Source organism: Drosophila elegans, unplaced genomic scaffold, assembly GCF_018152505.1.
Source record: "Drosophila elegans isolate 14027-0461.03 unplaced genomic scaffold, ASM1815250v1 contig_409, whole genome shotgun sequence".
Taxonomy (NCBI): Eukaryota; Metazoa; Arthropoda; class Insecta; order Diptera; family Drosophilidae; genus Drosophila; species Drosophila elegans.
Window position 1 is genome coordinate 1,193,053 of NW_024545796.1, and position 24,769 is coordinate 1,217,821.

Below are 24,769 nucleotides of genomic sequence, written 5' to 3' on the forward strand. Positions count from 1 at the left end.
TATTCAGATATTACTTATTATTATTCCTGTAACGAACAACGTTGAGCTGATGGTATTGCAAACTGTTAGCCCTGCACTCGTTTAAATCCGGCTCTAACTCGTCAGCGAATGTCGTGGTGTTCTTAAGAGGCTGCAGCTTACGGGTGCTCTTGAATATCTTTAACAATTAAAATGTATCGCGTGCAAACAGGCAACGAGCCAATATCGGCCGGAAAAGAGATAGCATAACAAACAGACAGACAGATAGAAATAGCACTTCTCACATTACACGCCCCAGATGTAAATGGGGTGTTATCAGCCCACCCTACCTTGGCCAATGCTCTTCCAATAAAATACTGCATCAGGCCCCTTTAAATAATTGATTCTACGACGGCTCTTGGGTCAGCATGGAGTTAAAAATATGATTGTTTACTCAGACTTTAAAATCGTTGTTTATTTACTAAATATAAAAGGGAAAGATATGAACTTCATTTAAAATAAGATATTTTTGTACACAGGTATTGTTTAAAACTAGCATGCATAATCCTTAATAAAACTTTAAATTTTCATAACATTATATATCGTGCGATCTCAATTACAGTAACTTAAGAATAATAAATATATTTAAATTCAATATTACAATAGTTTGCATTCAGACATTTTATATAGTATTTATTTACTTTACATTTTATTTAGTATTACTTTACACTCGATCACTTAATTGCGGAATAAAATTTCGTATAACTCTCAAGACCATTAAATTTGCCGCAGGGTATAAAATTGTCAATCTTGGCTCACCTGAGATATCCCACTGATGGAAGCGCTTCCATATGTTGGTGGTTTTGCTGAAAATTGTAAACAAATGCAAGTCAAAGAAGTTCGGTAATTATAACCTTATCGGCTGCATATATTTAACGTGACCGAAATTTGCTTACACATCTCTTGAATTTTACATGTTCCTACTCTTTGCCTATATTCGCATCTTTTTACTCTATTTATAACTAACGATAAAAAAAACTTTCGAACTTCTTGTTCTCTCCTTATGTTCAACTAAATCTCATTTTTATATTAACATTTCGTTTAACATTTTAACTTATTCATATTTTTATTGATTTTACTTAATAGAACTTAGCCTTATCTTATACGATTTCTATGTCTTCATTGGGTTTTATGTATTTACTTGGCGATTTCAAATTTAGTACATTTTATTTGCGTAAACAACTGGGATTGCTTTTACTTTTGTGTTTACATTTAGGTTTGCGTTTACTTTTACATGCATTCAGCATTGCGCTCACTTTTACCCGTGTATATTTTGTTTACTTTTATATGTGCATATAGCTGCGTTTACTTTTATATATGCATTTTGCTTTGCGTTTACTTCACTACTACTTTTGGGCACTATTCTGACCTAGTTAAGACACTTCACTATGGGAATTACTGTGATTTATCTACATTAGGTCATAGCTGTTGATTAGCAGAGCACAGACGAATTTTTAAACACTTTCGACAGACGCATGATACCAAAAAAAAAATGCACTGTACACTATTGCGGCATGCTGCTGGCGCTGGTTATGTTTAGCTCCTGATGAAGCTGCATCAAAGGCAGAACCCGGATATCCCAACGGCAGACTGAAAGGTCCTGCACATTGCGTGCCCACGACCCAACGAGGATGGTCCGAGTGCAGTCCGCCAAATAAGCAAGGAGGCAGAGAATGGATAGTGTCTACGTGCGTAACACCACGGCAGACGAGGAGAAGAAGGTCCAGGGTCTTGATAGTGTGATGGAGGCCACCCAAGACCTGAAGCTGGAAGAGTCGGATGAGAAGGAGGACGGGGACGTGACAGAGATGGTCAACTCTCATGGTACCCATGACACTAAAGGTCCTGCAGCTCAACCTCCATAAGAGCTTTGTTCCAGGAGCCATGGATCGACCTAGGCAGTTTCGTGGCCTGACTAAAGTCCTCAAATTACAACCTATTCTACTCAACACTGGTAAGCAGGAACAGGACCGCCAGTCTAGTGCGGAAGGGTATCTACGCTAAGCGTACAGCTCCGATTTCTTAACTGTCGTGAAGTACGAGGGCACAAAGGAACTCGTGGAGAAACGTCTGCTCCAGTATCGAGAAAAGACCAGAAAAATCTAGACTCCGGAAGCTGCTATTGAAGCAACCTACCGTACAGGTTCAGCTCAAACGTTACGACGGATTGTGAACTTAGGGTAATATAGAAGTCCTTGCAGCACTAATACAAGCTCACTTCCGGGGATGCTCAGAAGTTCCGGATGCTAACGTATATCAAGACCTGAAAGCCTGCGAAATAAGCCCCCCAGCTGGTATAGTATCCCCTAGAGGAATCAAATGAGCTATAGACTCCTTCGTGGAGTTTAAAGCACCTGGACTATATGAAATATTTTCAGCCATGCTACAGATGACCAAGGAAGAGATCACCCCATTTCTTTACAATCTACTCAGCGTGCGTGTGCACTTTCCTTCCGAAAGCAGCAAGGAGCAGCCTCACATTGCTTATACTAAAAACACTAGAACTGTTTGACTTACACATCAGAAACGATGTGGGGAGACTAATGTCAACCAACCAGCATGCATTTACCAAAAGGAAATCGGTGGAGACGGCACTACACTCGCTAGTAGCTACCATCGAGAAGGCACTCTATAACAAGGAATATGGCTTAGGAGTGTTTGTGGACAGGGCATTCAACAACGTAAGCATCTTGTGCTCTTAATTAAAAAAATCGTATTTACTTTACTAAAGGAAAAATCGTCGCCAAACTGTTGTGTCATCAAATTTTAATTATTTTAAGTTCACTTATCTTAGGAGTATGCCTGGCTGCATCTGTACAAAGTTCCTTGATTCTTTCTTTTTCTTTTCTTTTGGTCTAATATTGTTAGTGCTGAATTCAGAACTTTCCTCGCTTCCTCGACATCGATTAAAATCTTCTTGCCATTGTACAAACAAAACAGTTCCCTGACTAATATATAGTCGTTACTCAGCTAACAAATATTAAGCAAAATATTCCAAGTCAGTAAAAGCCAGGCTAAACTGCCAACGCTTCTTGATTTAAGCAAAGCGTTCGATACAGTTGACCACGCAATTCTCTGCAGTAAATTGAAAAACTTATTAAATATTTCCGACACACCTATTAAATTAGTTTGGGTAGAAACGGCAAGGCGGCTAGATAAACTCTCCTAATGATGCTGATCAAGAAAATATATACTTATCTCCTTAACTGCGTTTGAATCTTAAAATTTGCCGCCGAAATTAGATTTCCCCGCCAATAAAATGAATAGTAATGCATCTCATTCTCTCGAACCTCCGCCTGAGGCTCGAATTTAAATTTGACTTCTACCCCAATTCTCAGTTTTTGGTTCAAACTTGTAATTCTGTCCCATTATGAATTGCATGCTGCACTGCTCGCTCTCAGTATTAGGAGCGGGTGGAAGACAGAGAACTAGGGTGGGAAATCAAGTTGAACTTAGAACATGGCTCTTAGCCAGAGAATGGGCAGAGGTTTCTGCAGAGCAAATGGTGTCTGTATGTTTCTTAGGGTTGGTACTCAGACTACCAAAACTACCCCCAAAACAAAAAACTTCATATAAAAAACGGCACAAAATATTTTATTGGCAAATTTTTGTTTTGGTCTTTGGAGAGCGGTACTCAGCGATAAGCTAAGATCAAGAGTGAGAACTGCGTGAGTTACCACACCGGTACCATCGACTACGCCACCGCCTAAACTCCCTTGCTACCCTCTTCCAATTGGACAGCGACCGGCAGCTAGCCGTTTGTTGTCCCACATAGGATTGACATGAGAAATGCAACATCAGCACATAGCAGGTTGTTGCTAAACGACACCCACTCAGCAGAGCTCTAGAAAATACTTTGTTAGTATTTATACACCCACACATACATAATTGTAAACACATAAAATTCTTTGGCGAAGGTTCGGCTTGAATCTCAAGCCACAATAAAGATTATTCCGTTTTGAACAACCTAACCGAACACATCAACTGTTTATTAAAATCCTCTCTGAATAATAATAACTACAACTTACTATACTGGCGCAGACGGACCTATCAGCCGGAAGGAGGAAAAAGGACATACCATACCCGGAGAACTGAGAAGGACCGAAGTGATGAGAACGATTATGCAACAGTAAGTTAAAATAGTGATGTGATGGAAGTGAGGTGTGTGATGTAAATACTAAAAAGAAAGGTTGCACATATATATTAACGATCAAATTGATAAAGGCATGAAATGAGTAAAAAAGGAAAAAGGAAAAAAACAAAGAACATTGGCAAAGAAAAAATTAATTGTTGACTGTGAATATCGTTGCAATGCAACCTGGCGACCCGCAACGTCATCGAACCATATAGTTCGACGGAGTGAGTTGCGAGTATGACGTTCGAGGTTCGATGTTGGACGCGAACGTCAATCATGCAGCTTGGGGAAAGAAACCCAGGTCGCTGGTTGGATACTCTGCCTGCCAATAAATGAAAAAAATAATAATATTAAAAAGAAAATATCTATTGCAAGTGACTGTCCGCTCGTGGCTGGAATAAATGCATCGCGCAGGAATTCCAGTTAGCTTCAGCACGGTGCAAAAAAAAAGAAAGTGTAGAAACAAAAAAAATAAAATTTATTAGTTGCTGCCATTAGTACCATTGCATCGCGCAAGGGTAACTGATGGAGAACATCACAGAAAAAAATAAACAGACAAGGAAATCCCAAAGACCACTGCATCGCGCAAGGGTATTTGGTGAATCTTAAAGTTAAATAAAAGAAGGAATAAATCATAACGCATACAAGAAGAAACCACCATCGGAAACCACTGCATCGCGCAAGGGTGATGGTTAAACAATAATAATAGAAAAAAAAGAAAGAAAAATATAAAAATAATATTTATGTAGGTTACAAAAGAAAAAAATATATGGGAACCCGATACCACTGCATTGCGCAAGGGTATAGAAGGGTATGTAAAGAAAGGTAACAAAAAACATATAAACAACACTTCCAACACAATACATTCTTAGAAAATAATACAACAAATTGAACAAATGAAAATAACAAAATTTTACAGATAAAAGACAAGCATAAAAGATAAGCATAAGCAAAAATAATAATTTAAGGAGCAACCAAAGAAAATTGTAAATGTCAAAAATTTGCAAAGTCAAAGAGTCACTTAGGCCTCTGACTAGAAGTAAAGTTTTCAAAAAGGCTACCAGTTTGCCAACGATAGTGGAAAAATTAAATTTTGAGCCCTCAACTTCTAGAGCAATACAGAATAGGGAAGCTAATACAATGACGCATCAGGAACATTTAGGAATGCAACAGGTAACGTTTGAGATGTTAGGCACGGTAAAAATTTCCGATGTGATCCGGTCGATGCACGTTTAAATGGGGGAAAAAGAAAGTTTAAACGAGTTTATTTTAAACGCAGAAGCGATCCTTTTAATGATTAGGGGAATGGACCAAACACCATGGGACTGATGGTCCTTAGGCAAATACGGAATAAAATCCAAGGAAAAGCAGATGACATTTTTGTAAAATCAAATTGTGGATTAAATTGGGATGAAATTAAAAGAATTTTGATAGCCCATTTCATAGTCAGAATCCGATTTACTGAGGGAATTAAATCAGTTGGAAAATAAAAGACTAACAGTAGAATTATTTTACTCGGAGGTATCTGATGTGCATTGTGTAATGTTATAGACAGGACAGATACAAACCCCATCGCAATTCAGGCAAAGAAGAAATTATATGAGGAAATGTGTCTGGAGGCGTTTGTAAAAGGTCTAAAAGGCTATTATGGTAGTGCTGTCAGGGGAAGAGTTCCAAAGACGCTCTTGGAAGCATACGAGATAGCGATTAAAGAAAGAGAGAGAGACATTTATTACCGATCTAAGGAGGTTCCCAGCAACAATAGTTTCAATACTGCAGGGGATTTAAGAGGCAGAACTTTGGTTATAATAGAAACAGAAACATAATGGAGGATATAGGTAACAAGGAGGAAATAATAGGAACCTCAGGTGGAATAGGGAAGAAAACAGGAATAGAGGATATGATGATCCGTCGACCTCTAATTCTTCAGGTTATAATAGAAAGGCAATTATGCCAAAACAGGAGGTTGCAGAATATTCATCAACTGGGCCTAGAAGTGCCAAGCGATGGCAGTCAGGACAATTTAATACATTAGAAAAAGAAGAGAGGTAATCGTTTGATTTCCTTCTATTTAATTTCCATTCCTGGTTTGATGGATTATTGGGAATGAACATATTAATTAAGTTAGGTGCAAGTTTAGATTTAGAAAATCTCGTATTAAGAACTAAGACAGGTACAGTTAAGGTCCATTTAAAGCCCAATAGGGTCACTGACATACATTTCCTGGAGGAAGCGACTAGAACAATTGTTACCTTACCAGTTTCAATAAACAATGGTTCATTTTTGATACAAACAACACTATAGAAGAAGGGTTAAAAAGTAGGAAGTTGTTAATTTCACAGGAAAAGAGAAGAAATTATACTTTGAAAAACCCTTTTAGACTTGGCTAGCGGACACCAACAGATTGAGATGGAAAAACAAGACATTCTAAAAACAGCATTTACAGCAGATAACGGACACTTTGAATATGTAAGGATGCCATTTGGCTTGACAAATGCTCCAGCGACGTTTCAAAAAGTGATGAATAACCTGATGGGAGAGTTGGTAGGCAAGATTTGTCTGGTCTACATGGATGATATAATTGTGTATTCCCCGTCTTTGCAAAGTAACATGCAAGACTTGAGCACAGTTTTTAAAAGGATAAGTGGAGCAAATTTTAAACTTCAAACAGATAAATCAGAACTTTTAAAGAAAGAAATAGAGTATTTAGGACATGTAGTGACACAAGAAGGAGTCAGACCAAACCCAAATACGATTGAGGCCATAAACCTTTTTCCTTTTCCCAAGACACTTAAGGAAATAAAGTCGTTTCTTGGACAAATTGTGTATTACATGAAATTCATAAAGGATTTTGCAAAAATAACCAAACCATTAACTAAGAGACTAAAAGGGAAACACCAAATAATCATAGATCTTCATATACAAAAACTTTTGAATATTGCAAGACCTTGTTGTGCAATGATCTATTGTTGAGATATCCAGATTTTACAAAGCCCTTTATTTTAACCACAGATGCTAGCAATTTTGCTATTGGTGCGGTGTTATCACAAGGAACGATGGGAAGTGGTCGCCTAATCGCATTTGCGAGTAGAACGTTAAATGAGATTGATGTCAATTATTCCACAGTAGAGAAGGAAATGCTTGCCATAGTTTGGGGTATAAAACACTTCAGACCATACTTGTTCGGTCATAAATTCACAATAGTCACAGATCACCGCCCACTAACTTGGCTCATGAGATTTAAAGAACCCAAGTTGGTGAGGTGGAAGCTGCAACTATTGGACTATAGGTGACTCCGTTCAAGCCACTTGACATCGTTCGTACGGATTTATACACAATCAACAAAAACCACGTTATAATAATAATAGACAAGTTTTCCAGGTTTACTATGGGGTACACCATACCATCAAGTGATAGTTAAAATATTGTTAAATCAATAAAGAATTCAGTACGGTGTCCCCAAAAAATATCGTATGTGACCAAAGTATATCTCGGTATTATTCAGGGATTTCTGTAGGCCACACGGAATTAACTTGCATGTGACGTCGTTTCAACAATCGTCCAGCAACTCACCGGTTGAAAGGCTTCATTTAACGCTGACAGAAATTTATTGAATAATTATGAAAACAAGGAAGGACTTAAAAAATGAGCATGAGGAAGATTTCCTAACATATAATAACTATATACACTTCAGTACAAAATTGAAGCCATTCGAATTGTTCTCGGGGAGAACACACGTTTTTGAGAACTTAAGGAAGTTAAATGCTTATCAGGAGGAAGTGTATAAGGAAGTTAAGGACAGGTTAGAAAGACAAAAACAAGAAAGGACGCGAAAACTAAACGAGGGAAGAGAAGAACCCATGGAGTTGGAAAAAGGAGATGTAGTTCATAGGAAGGAGAATAGAAGAAATAAACTAACACCTAGGTTAGCACACAGTAGATGAGGATAATGGGGTTACATTCGTTACAAAAAGGAAACAAATAATACATAAATCCAAAATTAAAAAAGAATTAAACAAAATTAAAACTAATCAAACACGGTTACAGGTGCATATTAGTCCATGGACAGGCAATGGACGTGCAAACACTAAAACGAGAAGAAGCGATCGTAAAAATGGAACTGGGAAAGGCAAGAGTAATGGTCGGAGCGAAAACGTTTGACCATATAATAAACTTTAAGGACAACGAAGGTAATATTGTACAGATCGAAAATGCGTTGTTAGACATAGCGAATGTTAGGTTCTCAGGTAAGGCCGTCTAGGTGGTTAAGGAAAAATTTTACCAGGTGAAGGAAAGGTTAGAAACACTTAGATCAAAAGGGGAATTTTAATGGATAAGGAAGCATGATAAAAATAGTTTCGGGAAATATGGACGCGTATGATGAGGAGAAAATAGGAAATAGAATAAAAGAAATAAGAAACGAAACAAGGTTTCTTACAGGAGGAGCGAACAAGCAAAGAACCTTTTATCAGGAAACCTTGAATAGGTTTACGAAAATTACTAAGCATATAAGCAAGGAGCAGGAAGATATAAATTTGTTTATAAAAAATTATAAAAATAACGTATTTAAGGAATTAACACAAGAGCACAACGAAATACATATGCTCCAGCATTTGAATACGATTAGTTACAGTGTTGATTGGTTAGCAGTGCACTTGAACAATATTGCGGAGAGCGAAACTTCGGATTGTGCCTAAATTCATTTTAGCAGAGACTGAATTAGATAGAATTATACAGTTTGTCGAGAGTCAAGGGCTCAAAATTGTTTCAAATGAACAAGTATATGAATTAATAAATATACAGGCACAAATAAATGAAACAGACATAATATTTAGGGTAAGAGATCCAATTTTTGAGCCAACTGTCTATCAATTCATGTTATACCAATTGCAATTAATGGGACACATTTATTAGTAATTCCAAATTATGTAGCAATTAATATGTATAAAATAAGCTTCTTTAACAAACAATGTTGAAAAGTTCATGAAACTTTTATTTACGAGAGCAAAGAGTTGGTTGTTGAGATAAAAGGAAAGGAGTGTTTGAGGAAGATTTTAACGAACAAACCACCAATATACGATTCAGTAAATCTAAAGGGGAGAGAAATGGTTTTGGCACCTGAGGATGGACACATATTCATTTTAAATGCCTTGGACTTACCTGTAAACAACACGTGTGGAGAAGATATGACAGTATCGGGGGCGCTAGCAATCAAATATGCAACTGTTCGATCAAAATAAGTGGCATAAATTAAAATGCCCAAGTTATGGAACATAAAGAGGACCATATAGTACTTACCACTACAAAAGGTAAGCAGATACTTATAAATAACACCAAACAGAATTTAAACCTAGAAGTTTTACATCTCGAAGATATGAGAAACCTCAAAAAGTAGTGTCCATAGGAACAGTACAGGAGAAATATTTTTCCGTAATATACGTTGATGCTTCTAACGATAACGGTACTGGCAATATGGAGAATTAGAAAAACAAAAACAATCTTCACCCCCACCCCCTTTCCTGCACAATGTCGCTCTGGATATACCACAGATGTGGCCATCGCTCCAATCGGGGGGGAGGAGTTACCATACCGGAACCATCGACTACGACACCGCCTAAACCCCCTTGCTACCCTCTTCCAATTGGACAGCGACCGGCAGCTAGCCGTTCGTTATCCCACACAGGATTGACATGAGAAATGCAACATCAGCACAAGGCAGGTTGTTGCTAAACGACACCCACTCAGCAGAGCTCTAGAAAATACTTTGTTAGTATTTATACACCCACACATACATAATTGTAAACACATAAAATTCTTTGGCGAAGGTTCGGCTTGAATCTCAAGCCACAATAAAGATTATTCCGTTTGGAACAACCTAACCGAACACATCAACTGTTTATTAAAATCCTTTCTGAATATTGGATGAGTATCAGGAGCACTAACTACAACTTACTATAACTCGTGCTCTGTTTTTTTCAACAGCCAAGTCATACAAGGATAACTCATGATTGTGTTATTCAGGTACTCTTTTATTGTAACTAGGGTTTGGAGCTTTGCAGTATTAAGTGTCTGTTCATCCTAGTCTGGGAACGGTGACGCATCCTTAAGCCCTGCTATACCGCCGAGCCAAAGGCAGCAGAAAGCATCACAAGCATAGCAGGCGACGGATCACTCCGCAGCAGTCATAATCAGCGAGTCGTTCAATGTGGGAAGGAACCGACGGCGGAGCATATTTCTACACTGTCAATACAAAACCTAGGCCGAGAGTCAAGTCGGTGAATAAAAATCCTTGTATACTCCTAATCTCTCTGTGCGTTTTCACTGATCAATAGGGTGGTCACGTTCATATAAATTTGGTGGGACGAACACATACACTTGTACATCTTCTGAGCTAGCCGCACGATATTCTTAGCGAGCAGATAATCAAGAAAATCAGTTCGTTACAATATATTGGGTGGAGAGCCATTACATACATCTACCCCTATCGCTTAGCGATGTTGTTGGTGTTCCGCTCACTTCCTCATGGTTGCCAACGATTGTATAATTTTACTTTATTACGGACGCTTGCTTTCTCCACATGTTTCTCCTCTATTGCCTCTCTTTGATGATGAGCTTTCTGCATCGCGCTCCCAAGGGCACTCGCCGACTCTGGAAGTATCTGCAAGTAGGTCTTCTACAATTGTGCGAATGGATTGCAACTATAACTTTGTAATGATAATCCCCCCTACCAATACGTATCCGGACTAAAGTATTGCGTACGGCTCTGAATGTCATTTTTGGTCTTGCGACTGTGGATTTTACTATACCACTTCATGACGACCGTCATGAAGCTATGGCAACGGTTTCAGAGAATTCATCAGACAAAAGAATAGGAAGTTATTGTCTTAAAATTTTTTTTTAAAACATATCTGGAATGAGAACCAAAACTCAGTTCGTCTTCATGAGCACATCCAACAGCGGTTATGACATAATAACATTGGTTGAAACCTGGCTCAAACCTAACTTCAACTCCAATGAGCTTTTTAAAACAAACTTATTCCATGTCTATCGCAAGGATAGAGACTTCAGCAGAATGCAGTGCGAGAGAGGTGAAGGTGTCATCGTGGCTTTCCGCCATACCTTCTGCTGCTGCATGGCTGTACTTTTAAACGAGGACTTTCTTCTAGACCAGTTGGCTGTCGAGGTATCTGAATTGTCCGGGAAGACTGTAATAGTTGCTTCTTATATTCCCCCTGGAAGTGACTTTACGCTTTATCACTCTGTTGGTCTCGTTGAGACGGGAGATTTGGGATTTGTTGTATGGTCCTGTTATCCGCAATCCCATGCTATGGTGCCTGGCAATGTACACCAGCCACATGAATTTATTGTCATTGATGATTGTTATAGTATGGGCCTCACCCAAAAAAATTATATTTATAATGATTTGCATAGGCTTCTAGATTTAATATTATTATTTCTATTTGTGAAGTTCATTATTAACCCTTCTCCTTTAGTATTGAATTTAACAATTTTTACCAGTCATGCCAGCTTGGTTGTCGTAATAGATTGCCTCACGTCTATGGATTGGGTTTCCTTGCTATCAAATGCTAGCATTGAAACCAACTACAAAAACTTTCTTGTCGCTTTAAAAAATACGGGGTTCCTTTAGGCTTCCTTGGTATACTAAAGGCCTTCAGAAATATTAAAATTTAAGAAACACGTTCTACAAAAGCTTCAATAGATGGGGTAATCCAGTCGATGGTGATAGATATAGACAACATAAGCGGGAATTTGAGTTTCTAAAATAAATTGTATATAACCAATTCCAACTCTGGGACGAATATTCCAACCTTATTTGCTTTCTTTTTCTCGGCTTATTTTGAGCCTGCTTGTGACTGGAATGACCACCAAATTGTAAATAATTTTCCTGAAAATTGTAATATTGGTAAGGGAACCAAGGGAAAAAACTGATGAAGACATTTATGAAGCTATATCTCATTGTGACGACTTCACAAAGCCGGACATTGATGGAATTTCTTAATTTTTTTTTTTGCTAAATGCTATCTTCTTCAACCCCTATAAGATGATCTTCTCTTCCTCGCTATCTCAGGGTAAATTGATAACTAGATGTAAAATTGCCAAAATTCTACCGGTTCATAAAGGCGGAAGCAAGTCTGAGGTTTCTAATTACAGGCCTATTGCTAAAATAAGCAATATTACAAAGCTATTCGAGAGAATTGTAGTTAAAAAATTATCCTTCCTGTTCTTATATTGACCCTAATCAGCACGGGTTTTAGATATTTTCGCGAAACATTGCATTCAAGCTGGAATCAGCGGGTTTGTTTCTAACTCCTATGAAGCAACCTCTGGTCTTCCTCAGAATAGTTCTCTTGGTCCTTTGCTTTAATTATTATATCATTATTTTCATTAATGATATTTGTTTCTGCATTCAATCTGCCAAGTATCTTCTTTATGCGGAAGACCTTAAAATGTGCAAGCCAGTGAATTCCATAAATGACAGTTATTTGCCACAATCTGAACAAAATCAGTTTATGGTGTATTCAGAACAATTTGCCTCTCAACCTAAATAAATGTTTTGTTGTTCGCTATAGTAAATTTATCTTAAATATTCTTTCAAATATGTTATTAATAACCACTTACTCTTTGCACTTATCGAGATTTGTTTATTAATCATATTGACCATATTCTGCCGAAGGCATATGCAATGTTCGGATTTGTCAAAAGCAACACTGTACTGAGCCAATTTTAAGAGCTTTAAGACTGTTTAACTCCTTACGAGCGAGTATTCGATTGGGTTAGGGATCCAAGAAAGATGTGCTTAGGCAATTGCTTAGGGAATAATTTTAAATTTATAATTAGTTTTAGCTTGTAAGCCAGATAAGGATTAATCTATTGACGAATAAATAAATAAAGAAATAAATAAACATCCGGTGTAGCTAAGAGTTCTATAGGTCTCGAGAAGTGATTACCTTGTTGGCTCGGTAGTGCCTCATAAACCACCTCTTGAATAGCTCCGATTGTGAGGCTAAAACCAAATTGTCTTGAAGATAGTTCTCCCGCTCTTTTGACTGCCATTGCTAGTCGCGGCTTGATCATCTTCTCCAGAAACTTTCCTGACGTATTTTACATACGCAAAGGTCGATATACTGATGGGGCTGAGGGATCTCCTTTGCCCTTGCTTATCAGAACCAAATGTTTTTGTTTCCACTGCAACATATCTAGCAAAGCAAGGGTGGGCGTTTTGTGATTGGTATGTTATCAGGCCTCAGGGTTCTCCTCCTTTTTAACCCTTTTGTGGCCCTGTCAATATTTTACTATTTTAGCCACTTGTTATTCTTGACCTAAGTTTCTTCGTTACAATTTTATATCCCAGTCCCCACGGATCAGAATCGTCGCTGCAGAGGGAATTCCACTTACTAATTTTAAACTTCCTGATAGCAACATTCATTTCCTTCATAGCTCTTTTGTACTCTTGCTCCTGGTTGGAAAAGATTCCTCTACGTTTGTTTTGAGGCATTTCTCTCTTAAAGTTTTTATTTCGTTTGTCCACCAGTATACGTCTTGCGTGGGTTTTCATTGATTAGGGCAGTTTTATTTAACCGCGTTTCCTATTCACCTTAATGTAGCGATTGAGCCTGTGTTTGCAACTACCATCCCCAGTCTCGCCGCCATGTCTAGAACTCTTTTTCCTTGGAGCGCCTTCAATATCGTCAAACTTGCTTTGGAAGGTCTGTATGTCATCAAAGGGTGACAAGTAAGTACTTATTACGGTTTAGTCCGCAACTAGCGCTGATAACTAACGCCTTCTATTGACGTTTTTTCCATTGTGAAGTGGTAAGTTAGTAGTTAAGTTAGGTGTTCTCATCTTTATTTAATGTACAGTCGTCCAGTATGTCCCCATGGGTCCAGATGCAAGCAGTAAGGTCCATGCGAGGGTTGACAGAAGGTCTCATGGGCTGTTGTGTTCAGAGCCAGGATGGGCGTTAAGCAGGAATCATTTTAAGTCGAAAAGCATTGGCAAGAAACTAATAGGGGTCATAAAGTAATAAAGAACATAACATAAGTTAACTTAAAAAAGCTTATGCGCTAAATCTCTTTAATCATTCCAGGGAATCTGACAATACTGACTCTGATCTTCAAAATGATCTTGATAATGACGTGGACGAATGTAACATCCACAACAGCTCAACAAATAAGTATTACACCTATCACTTCAAATAACAGCTATTTACTTCTGAACACAGGGATTGTAAAAATACCTTTATATTACGAACATCATATGATACAGATTAATCAAACAAAAATATTAGAAACATACCAGGACTTTATGAAATACGAAAACAAGTTTAATTACGTACCAGATATTGCTTAGCACTAAAACAACTAAAACATGAAATCAAGGGAATTATTTCTACACAAAGACAAAAACGAGGATTAATTATTATTGTAGGAACTGCTTATAAATACTTATTTGGAACATTAACAGAAGGCGATAAAAAAGAGCTAAAAGATAAATTATAAAATTTACAAGATCAAGTAATTGAAAATAAAGATTTCAATGAAATAGTTACAGTAATAAATAAACAATCCGAAGACATAAAAAGACTTGTGAAAGATGAAGAAGAAATAGATGCATTACACATTTTTAGATATTCATTATACATTTTCCTTGAGTATATTGAAGATTTACAAATGGGATTACAATTAACAAGAATAGGAATATTCAATCCTAAAATATTGAAACATGAAGAGTTGGATGACATAGACGAAGAAAAACTCTTATCAATCAAAACTTCAGCTTGGATAAGTAGTCAGACACCAACTTTAGTTAAAGAAACCCAAAAGTATAGAATTATAAAATTCACAGATATTAACATAAATTGACATAAATGATAACTTTAAATAACTTTTTATTGTTAAAAACAATGTTTTTTTTTTGAAAAATACACCAATTTTAATTAAAAATATATTAGACCAAGAATTTATAATAACTAATCAATATATTTCTCAAACTCTTACTAATCAATTGGATAATTGTCAACACACATTTGTATCAGAGAGTGAATCTATGAAATATATTGTATATAACATTATTATAAACGAATATAAAATTATATAATCTAGCACGAATGTATCATTATATGAACCCATTCCATTGTTCAAAATTAAGAAATCAATCAATTAAGAAACAGTTCTCAAGTGGATTGTATTCGCAATATTGATGATTATAGTTTTAACCATCACTGCTTACAGCATATTTACCTCCAGGCGCCTAGCCAGCAAAAACGAAATTTTTGTTAGATTCAACAAGGATGTTGAGGAACGAGTGACGTATTACCAAATAATCTAGACATCAAGCCTAACACCCAGCCTGTATATCCCGAGATACCCATTACTTCATTTGTCAAACATAACATTAAAACTCAGTCTGTATATCCCGAGATACCCATTACTTCATTGGTCAAACATAACATTTCAGAGCCTACTATGGGAGTAATTCAAATTAATCAGACATAAACATTTGCCATTAGACATAAACAATTGCCATTAGACATAAACATTTGCCATTAGACATAAACATTTCCCTGTTATCAACAGGCCCCTTAAACAAAGGGTCCGGCATGAGAACCCATTCATCTGCATAAAAGCTTTGCCCAATCCAAATTTTATAAACAAAAGATGCAGTCTGACAACCCATTCATCAGGTCACCATTTCAACCAATCGAAATCTTCTGATCGAAGCTATAGTTATAAGAATAATGCAATTATAAAATCAGTTCAATTTTGGGAATCTTACTATAAAGACTTTACCAATAAAACTCCACTGTATATTAAAATAAAAATCGCTTTTTTTAATATAGTTTAAAGCAAAAATTCTAATTTATATATAAAATTTTTAATAGCCATTGCCATTCCACTGACCAGACAAAGTTGTTGGATGCCTTTGACGCTGTAGCCAGATATGTGTATTATCGAAATAACAAGGACCACATTTCAGCATTCTCACTTTTTTATACCCTTGCAGAGGGTATTATAATTTCAGTCAGAAGTTTGCAACGCAGTGAAGGAGACATCTCCGACCCTATAAAGTATATATATTCTTGATCAACATCACTAGACGAGTCGATCTAGCCATGTCCGTCTGTCCGTCTGTCCTTCTGTCCGTCTGTCCGTCCGTCTGTCCGTCCGTTTCTACGCAAACTAGTCTCTCAGTTTTAAAGCTATCTGCATTGAACTTGCCCAAAAGTTGTCTTTCTATTGCAGATAGTATATAAGTCGGAACGAGCCGGATCGGACGACTATAGCATATAAAAAAAAATAAATCAAAAAAAATTATAACTTTGCTGTTTTTCATTTTTGTTTTTTTAGTTCTTCGACAAATAATAATGGTTAATTATTTCAGAATTACGGTTTAAATTTAATCAAAATCGGATGACTATATCATATAGCTCCCATAGAAACAATCGGAAAAAAAATGAAAAAAAATTATAACTTAATTGTTTTTAATTTTATTCTTAGTTCTTCGACATATAGTATTGGTTAATTATTTCAGAATTACGGTTTAAATTTCATCAAAATCGGACGACTATATCATAAAGCTCCCATAGGAACAATCGGAAAAAAAATTTTAAAAAAATTATAATTTAGCTGTTTTTTAATTTTTTTCTTAGTTCTTCGACATATAGTATTGGGTAATTATTTAAGAATTATGGTTAAAATTTTATCAAAATCGGACGACTATATCATAAGCTCCCATAGTAATAATAAAAATATATAAAATAACTATCAAATAATTGAGCTGCAAATCATCATAGCTTTAATGTTTTTAAACATATACGCAAGTAAATCAAAATTTTAATGTTTTCAAAAATTTTTAATTCTTGCAATAGCTGCAAGGGTATATCAACTTCGCCCTGCCGAAGTTTGCTTTCTTTCTTGTTTTATTTTGATCTTACTAATATCATTAAATATCGCTCATTAATAAAAGCAATAACCAACGCAACGCGATTAAAAATTAAGTTACTAATTCACCTTAACCGAATCTATGTTTTGACTAATAATAATCAAACATTCGTATTAAGCATTCAAATAGACTTTATTTTCAAATTCATTGTGGTTAGTGCATTAATTAAAAGTGAATATACAGGGGGGCCCACAAAAGATTTGCGGTTTAAAATCGCTACAAAAAAACAACGAGTATATATTTTTCAAATTTTTTTTTTATGTATAGCTTCAACGTTGCGGTTTATGTATGAAACACCAATTTGTTCATATGGCTGCCTCGGCTGGCTTTACAGTAACCATTCCGTCGACCCAATATTTTAAACACATTTTTACCGCAAAATCGTGTGTTCTGATGAGTCCCATTTCCTCCTCGGTGGTTATGTTAATAAGCAAACTATCGCATTTGAGGTTCACAAAATCCACACGTCGTCATGGAGAAGCCAATGCATCCACGAGTGACTGTTTGGTGCGGTATGTGGTCGGGGGGCATCATTGGGTCGTTTTTCATTGAAAACGAGGAAGGCGACGCCATAACCGTTAATTGTGTCCGCTATAGCGGCATGTTGGAAGACTCTTTTCTTCCCCCGCAAAGAAGCGCATTTTGAAGAATGTTGCCCTGCGCTTGAATTGGTCTTTGTATGTAGGCGTCATCATGTGGGCCGGGGGCCTGCCGATAAAAAGGTTTGTGTCCAAATTCGTTGTATGAAATGACCAGTCTATATGTTGTATGGTTAGTGGTGCCACACAGCCAACGTCACAATCAATCTTTTACGCGGTACGTTCAAAAATCGAATAATCAGCCGAAACGTCGATGTCAAAACGGAAATCTTTCGTGGGTCACCCTGTACTTGTAGCACTATGATAACATTAAAGTTAATAATAAAAACTATTTGAAAATTTTTCTAATAGCTGCCGTCATTATTGCATGCTGTATGGTCTTTTTAAAAGTAAAAACAATCACTTAAAAATTTGTCAAATATTTCAAGAAAGATGACTTCTTATACACTGACACAATAATACTTAAAAGCTTAAGTCCAATTAAAAAAAATGCTAGTTTTTAATAGATAATTAATTTAGTTTATAAAATGTTTTAGTACGATACAATCGTCGGCTTAGCTTAAAATATTTAAGCAAAAGACTAAGTGCTTTTTTTATTAGTACAGGCAGCATATGACACTTGCATGTCTTTGGTCCAGACGTGTCCTCATAATCACTCCAGGAACAAAATTTGTAATGGAATCCAAATTTAAAATGAATTAGCTCCTTTTCCTCCAAATCCTCCAGACTAGCCTTTAGGTATTTAAGCCTCTCCAAGAGTTGTTCGAAAAGCATGTCTTCAAATTGCATCAAGAAGACTTCAATTTGTTAAAGGAGAAACTCAGGCTTTTATATTGGAAAAATTCATTTACTTCTCATTCTTATTTACTGATAAAAATTCTATTTGCGCACAACTATATTTTTTCCTTTATATATCATATGAATTATTCTCATTTAATTTCCTATAAGGGTTATTAGTACAAGATTTGTTTACATAACATTTAGATGGAAATAGCCCAACATCTTTGTTGTCCTTGACTGTTAAATAAAGAGCTACTTTGGTTCCATAAGGTGTCTTTTTTAACTTTCATTTAGTGATCTTATACTCGAATCCAATACATATATTTTTATTTTTTTTATAACCAATCACAGGCTCACGTAAAAACAGCAAAACCCTTTTATAATAATCAAATTGGTTACCGTCCGATAGAAAATCCCTGTACTACCATCGATAGAGTCTTATAGGCTAGCGAAAAAGCAGTTGATGGGCTTTGAGTCAATCATTATTTCATTTTCAAATAAGCAATGCGCCTACAAAAAACTACAAACGCTTTAAGCCGTATTTTCTCGTGGAGGCTGTACTGTACTGGTGGAGAGCTTACAGTGCTAGTTCAAGAACACAAAGTCGGGACTCACAACTCTCTTTTCGAAGCTTAGTTTTACTCTTATTATTCTTCGCTTATACATACTATGTTTATTTGTATTCTCCCTCTCTCTATATTTTCTTTACGTGTTGGTTTTGAGTCGTATTTTTGAAATGCTTGTGAAAGAAAACCGAGAAACTTTTGCTGGCTGTGAAAACGACAAAGATTGACGAAAAGACATGCGAACGATATATATAAAAGGGCACAGCTTAAAGAAGGTTGGTAAAGGCGGTAAACTATCTAACAGTAAACTTCATGTAAAGCGTCGTCAAATGACTTAAAAAAACTTTAATAAAAAATTTTGCCTTGGCACCGTTCAAACAGTTCGCTAAATTAAAACTAGCTTAACGCAAGGAATTCGCAAATAGACCACTACCTTGTTTAAACTGTAAGGTAAGCCAGTCAACGCACCATACTCTTCTTCATGAATTCTCCCCAAGTCAAGGTCATATCCCATCTAACTAAGGCTCAGCAACTGGTTCATTTCAAAATCTGGTTGCATCGGTTCACCCAAAAACAACCCAGGTATCTCTTCTAGCGCGTACCGCCGTCTTATACCAACAGCGGTAGTCCAAATCAAAGATGGAAGTTCGAGCACTATTAGACTCAAACTAAACTTGATAACCGAGGACACTGCCAGTGTTTAATGGAAGCAAACATGTCAATGCTCATCAACACGAGCTTTGGCTGGGTAATGAGTTGCAGCACGACTGATTACTGAGGCAGCGCGATTTAATTGTAACCTTGTACAGGCTCAACCATCTCTTAACAAAATCGTTTCACACTTCTGGGAAGTACGGAACGCCCCGAGAAACACTTACCGTGGAAGAAGTGTGGACAATCGCATTACAGTTCGTTTTCCATTCAAGGAATCGACGCAAACTTAAAGCCAATCGATCGATACAGCCGCCAACATTACGACAGGTCACATGACAACCGTAACGGGCATTGACAAAGGTGAACCGCATTTCTTTATTCCGCATCATTGTGTTGTACGGCCACAAAGCGTAACCACAAAATTTCGAGTCCTTTTTAATCAGTGTTACAAACTGATCTATATGTCGATGATCTGTTGGAAGGCACAGAAGAACTGGAAGTTGCGATACAAAAGAAAATTGAATTATCGGAACTGCTAAACAAAGATGGGTTGACCATGACTAAATTCAAAAACAACTCAACCGTCCTTGGAAAATCATCTGACGACAAGATTTCGATCCAGTTGGAAGTATTAAAATCAATGAAAATGCTTGGACTACAAGACAACCATCAGACGATGTATTTGTTTTTCAGTTCAAATTCCCTGATACTCCAACTACACGGACCGTTCTATCTGACTCGCTTGGACTAATAGCGCCCTTTGTTATGAATTGCAAAACATTCATTCAGGATTTAGTGATCAGAATGCTTTCGTGGGATGAGCCATTTCCCAACGGTATCGCCATCGTGTGGGATAACTCAAAAGCTGACTTTCTCAATCTCTCAACGGTGAAACTTAAACGTTTTGTATTCACATCACAGCAACACGAGAGCGTGCTTTACGGATTTCCAGACGCTTGCAAGTTTCTAGTTGCAAAATCGAGAGTGGCACCTATTAAGTCTTTATCGATTCCAAAGCTGGAACTCTGTGCAGCTGTGCTCAACAGAACTTATCGCAAATTCCTGCATAAGCTCAAGCCATACATATCAAAGTATTACTTTTGGACTGATGCAAAAACCGTTCAACAGTGGCCAATGTTTGAGTCCCAAAGGATTTCCGAATTTATGAATTTAGCTCAAAAGAGGTCGAATAACGATACGTATCAAAAATCCTGCAGACATCATATCCAGAGGTTGCAGCGTATAAGATCTGCAACACAACATGTGGTTTACTGGGCCCGAATTCCTGAAAGGGTCCACCCCTTTAGATGCCGATCGAGGCACATCAATGTTACTCAATGTAATGTTACGCAACCCAGCATTTTAGAAATATAACTGCTCAAGATATAGTACACGAGCTTATGGCGAATCATAGTACATGCTTGCGCACTTGGCGCTTGTATTTAAATCACTAGTTGTAGGGCGAGAGCGGGAGCCAATAAAGCTTTCGCCCGTTCGTTCTTGCGAATTCGCCCCGTCTCTCGCCACCGTAGCATAAATTAGGTTCTAAGAGAAATTATTGAAATATAATAGTCAGTGATCAATCGAACGTCATCGTAGCCACTCCTTTTCGTCGTGCTTTCGAAATAGTTCTTCACAAGTTTCGCAAATCAAAATCGTCTCGAACTACTGCAGTCACAAGTTTTCGCGTTGTTAATACAAAACAGTATTAAGTTTTCATGGTGACCCCGACGTGATTAGCACAACTATATTATATATAGAGTTCGCGAGTTGTTTAATTTTTTTCGGTGAATAACTATAAACATTACCAACAAAAACCAAAACCAATTTATTCGTGTTGGTTCGGCCAATAAATTAAATTCAACAATATTTCGCCGCTGGAAATTTTCTGCCGTTCCTTGAGTTGCCCCAGACGTTTCTGCAAACTTAATTGCTTAATTTGCTGCTGCCGCCAAATGGAAGTAACAAAGGAAGTTGCAATTATCAAGTCGGCCATACAGGTATAGAGTGCCAAAAGTTAAAAGTTAATCTGTGGCGTTTTGTCAATTGTGTTTTGGCCCATCTTTCAACTTTTTGCATTCGTGTAAAAATCGGTAGATAGTGAGCATTCTAACCAAGAAATAAAAATTAGCATGTACTAACAACCAAAAATCTGCAATAAAATATAAACATAATATATTTCGAAATATATGTGAATCACTTTGGCCCATAAACAAGCAAATAAAATACTCGTCGTCGACCCAATTAGTGCGAACTTAATTCCCCCAACTTTGGTCGTAGTGAGCACTAACTTAGGGTATAATTAAAACAGCTGAAAAAATGTGCAAATTGTGAAAAGTGTAGCTCTCAAAAATTATCGGCAATAACTTTCGCCGCAGTTTGTCTGAACATTTTCCCGCGCTTTTCAGAAGTTTCCCGCGCTTTTCCAATTTTCCCGCGCTTTCATAATTTTGCGCGCATTTCGGCGTCAGGCTTATATATTTGTCGGAGAGTATGTAGTGCAGCATTTCGACAGGTATGACCATGGGTTGTGCTGGTATACTAGATATACTAGATATTAGTTTTGGTAGAATGGGGACTCAGTTTGCGAGCTGAGGCCGAGTGTGGCTTCGTATGCGTTGCTAGGTCTGGTCTCTCTTCTTCTTCTGGTTTGTAGTGTGACGTGAGATAGACACGTGTTTTGGTCCTTAAGAGAGAATTATGAGCAACAAAGGCATCGAAGACTCGCTGCATTTGCCAGAATTAAGTTCAGGCAATCAAGAACCAAACGATCAATTCACCAGCAATGACGACTTACAAGGGGATGAATTTAGTTCTCCGACATCAGAAGTGGGATTCGGCCCTAACCAAACTTTGTCAAGGGATGTCTTCGCGTTGTTGGAGCAACAAAACCGGAATTTTCTGGAACTGGTTAAGAAACTACAGATGCCGGCGAGCACAGTACAACAGACTGGCGAGATTTGCTTGCCGAAATATAATCCGGACATTGCTGGGGTGGATGCCACGCAGTGGTGCGCTACGGTCGACATAATTTTACGAACGAAACCGCTAAGTGACAGCGCTCTTATATTAGCGCTGAGTAAGGCCTTGGAAGGCACAGCGGCCCAGTGGTTGTCACAAATATGCTACCCAGGAATAACTTGGCAACAGTTCCGGCAATTATTTGAGCAGCGTTTCGAGTCTTCAGAGACGCCAGCCGCTGTTATTTTTAATCTTCTAAATAGTCGCCCAAGGAACGGTGAGAGCTTGCCTGTTTTTGCGAGCCGCAGCGTGACGTCACTGTGCACAAAATTGCGTAATTTAAATTGTGAACAAATTTCCATCGCTTTGATTCTTGGGCATATGGCTAATTTCGACCGGCGTTTACAACGAATGATACACACAACGCATATCAGCAATCGACGTGAGCTGCAAGCGGAGCTGCAAGTATTTTCTGCACTGAAGGAGCGTCCTATTGCACCAAACTGGGAACCGGAGACTAAGCGGGCTAAAACTGCTGATCTAAAATGTTATCAGTGTGGAAAACCAGGACATAAAAAGCAAGACTGCAGATCTGGACTAGGATTTCAGTTCTCGTCAACTGAAAAGGAGCGGCGTTCTGGGAAGTCTCATCAGGAAAGGCCAATTGTAACTTGTTACAGATGCCAGGAGCCGGGACACATTGCCACTAATTGTCAAAAAAAGTGCAGAATACCGGATTAGGAGTAAGATCGGAAGAGAGTGGAGCTGTGCACTATGGTGGAGCCTAAATTGAGTATGCTGGTTAATGGTGAGAGATTTCCAATAACATTTGATCCGGAAGCTAAGTGTTCATTAATTAAAGAAAGTACAGTACTACAGTACTTCGAAAATCAAGATTTATATCATTGTTGGTGGAAATTCTTTGGTAGTTTTGTTTCACATAGTACCAAATTGTGGAATCAAAAAAAAAAATATTGTCATTGGCAGACAAATATTGGTTCAATGTTTTTGGTATAGTTTTTGTTTTATTTTTTTGCATTTGACTGGTTGAATCAACTAAGACTCTTCAAAAGCGACCATATAGATTTGGTTCAAGTGCGAGGGCGCTAGTTCGTGGCAAAAATAGAGAATTAATTGAGTATAAAGTTATCAGACCTAGTAAAAATAGAGAATTAATTGAGTATAAAGTTATCAGACCAAGTAAATCTCCATTTGTTATTTGTAATTATAAAATAAATGGTTCAGCAAAACTTTGAGTTGATTATCGGGAATTAAATAAAAATACAGTAGCTGATAAAATTTCATTACCTCTGATATCAGATAAAGTAGCTAGACTTTGGGGAGCAAATTATTTCACTTCTCTTGTCATGTCTAGTGGATATCATTAGATTCCAATGCACTCGGAACAATTAAATACTGCTTTTGTTACACCTGATCGGAAGAATGAATTTCTATCGATGCCATTTAGATTAAAGATTGCTTTCTCTGTGTTTCAAAGAACAGTTGGAAATTGTTATAGAAATTTTAGTGAAAGATGAATTTTTAATTAACATTTCAAAATGTTTCTTTCTGAAAACAATAGTTCGGTACATTGGTTATGAGGTTAACGCGGCGAAAAATTAAAGCAACATCGAAATCAATCGCTACATTACGACAGCTCATCGGTTTGATGTCGTATTTTCGCAATTTTTGCACAATTTTTGAACCCTTTGTATTTTCTCACATTTGAAAATAATAGCTTGTTTTGGAGTGTAGAGCACTAAGAAATTAGCAAAAGAATAATCACTGTATTAACGAACAAGCCAGTGTTGATTATATTTGATCCTTAGTTTCCAATTAATGCTTTTACTAAGTTTGCTTATTTGTTTTGCACCTTCTCTAATGATGCTTATACTTGTATTAACCCACTGAAATCTACGACAGTCATTTAAGGTGTGACAACACGTCTAATTGCCGATCAGCGGCGAAGCTTGACTGGTTCAAAGTTTATGAAATTTTGTTCTTATCAATAGATAGATCTACATTTAATTGCCACAGGTGTAAGTCGAGTCAACGGTCAAGTTGAAAGGGTTATGAGAACCCTTAAGAATCT

General features: G+C 37.2%; 1 protein-coding gene across 6 annotated transcripts in view; it reads left to right on the top strand.

Moving 5' to 3' along the window:
• LOC108148487 (gamma-interferon-inducible lysosomal thiol reductase) overlaps positions 1–24,769 on the top strand; it is a 162,471-nt gene that overhangs the window by 114,656 nt on the left and 23,046 nt on the right. The window contains exons 3-4 of one of the 6 annotated variants that reach the window (XM_041708891.1): positions 4,060–4,147; positions 8,201–10,032. The exons of 3 other annotated variants lie outside the window; for them this stretch is intronic. In XM_041708891.1, coding sequence (XP_041564825.1) covers positions 4,060–4,113 — 54 coding nt within the window. In that variant the 3' untranslated portion in view covers positions 4,114–4,147; positions 8,201–10,032. Of the gene's footprint in view, positions 1–4,059; positions 4,148–8,200; positions 10,033–14,262; positions 14,330–24,769 lie in introns of those variants that run through there. 2 more of the 6 variants (XM_041708893.1, XM_041708895.1) reach the window with 2 other exon arrangements.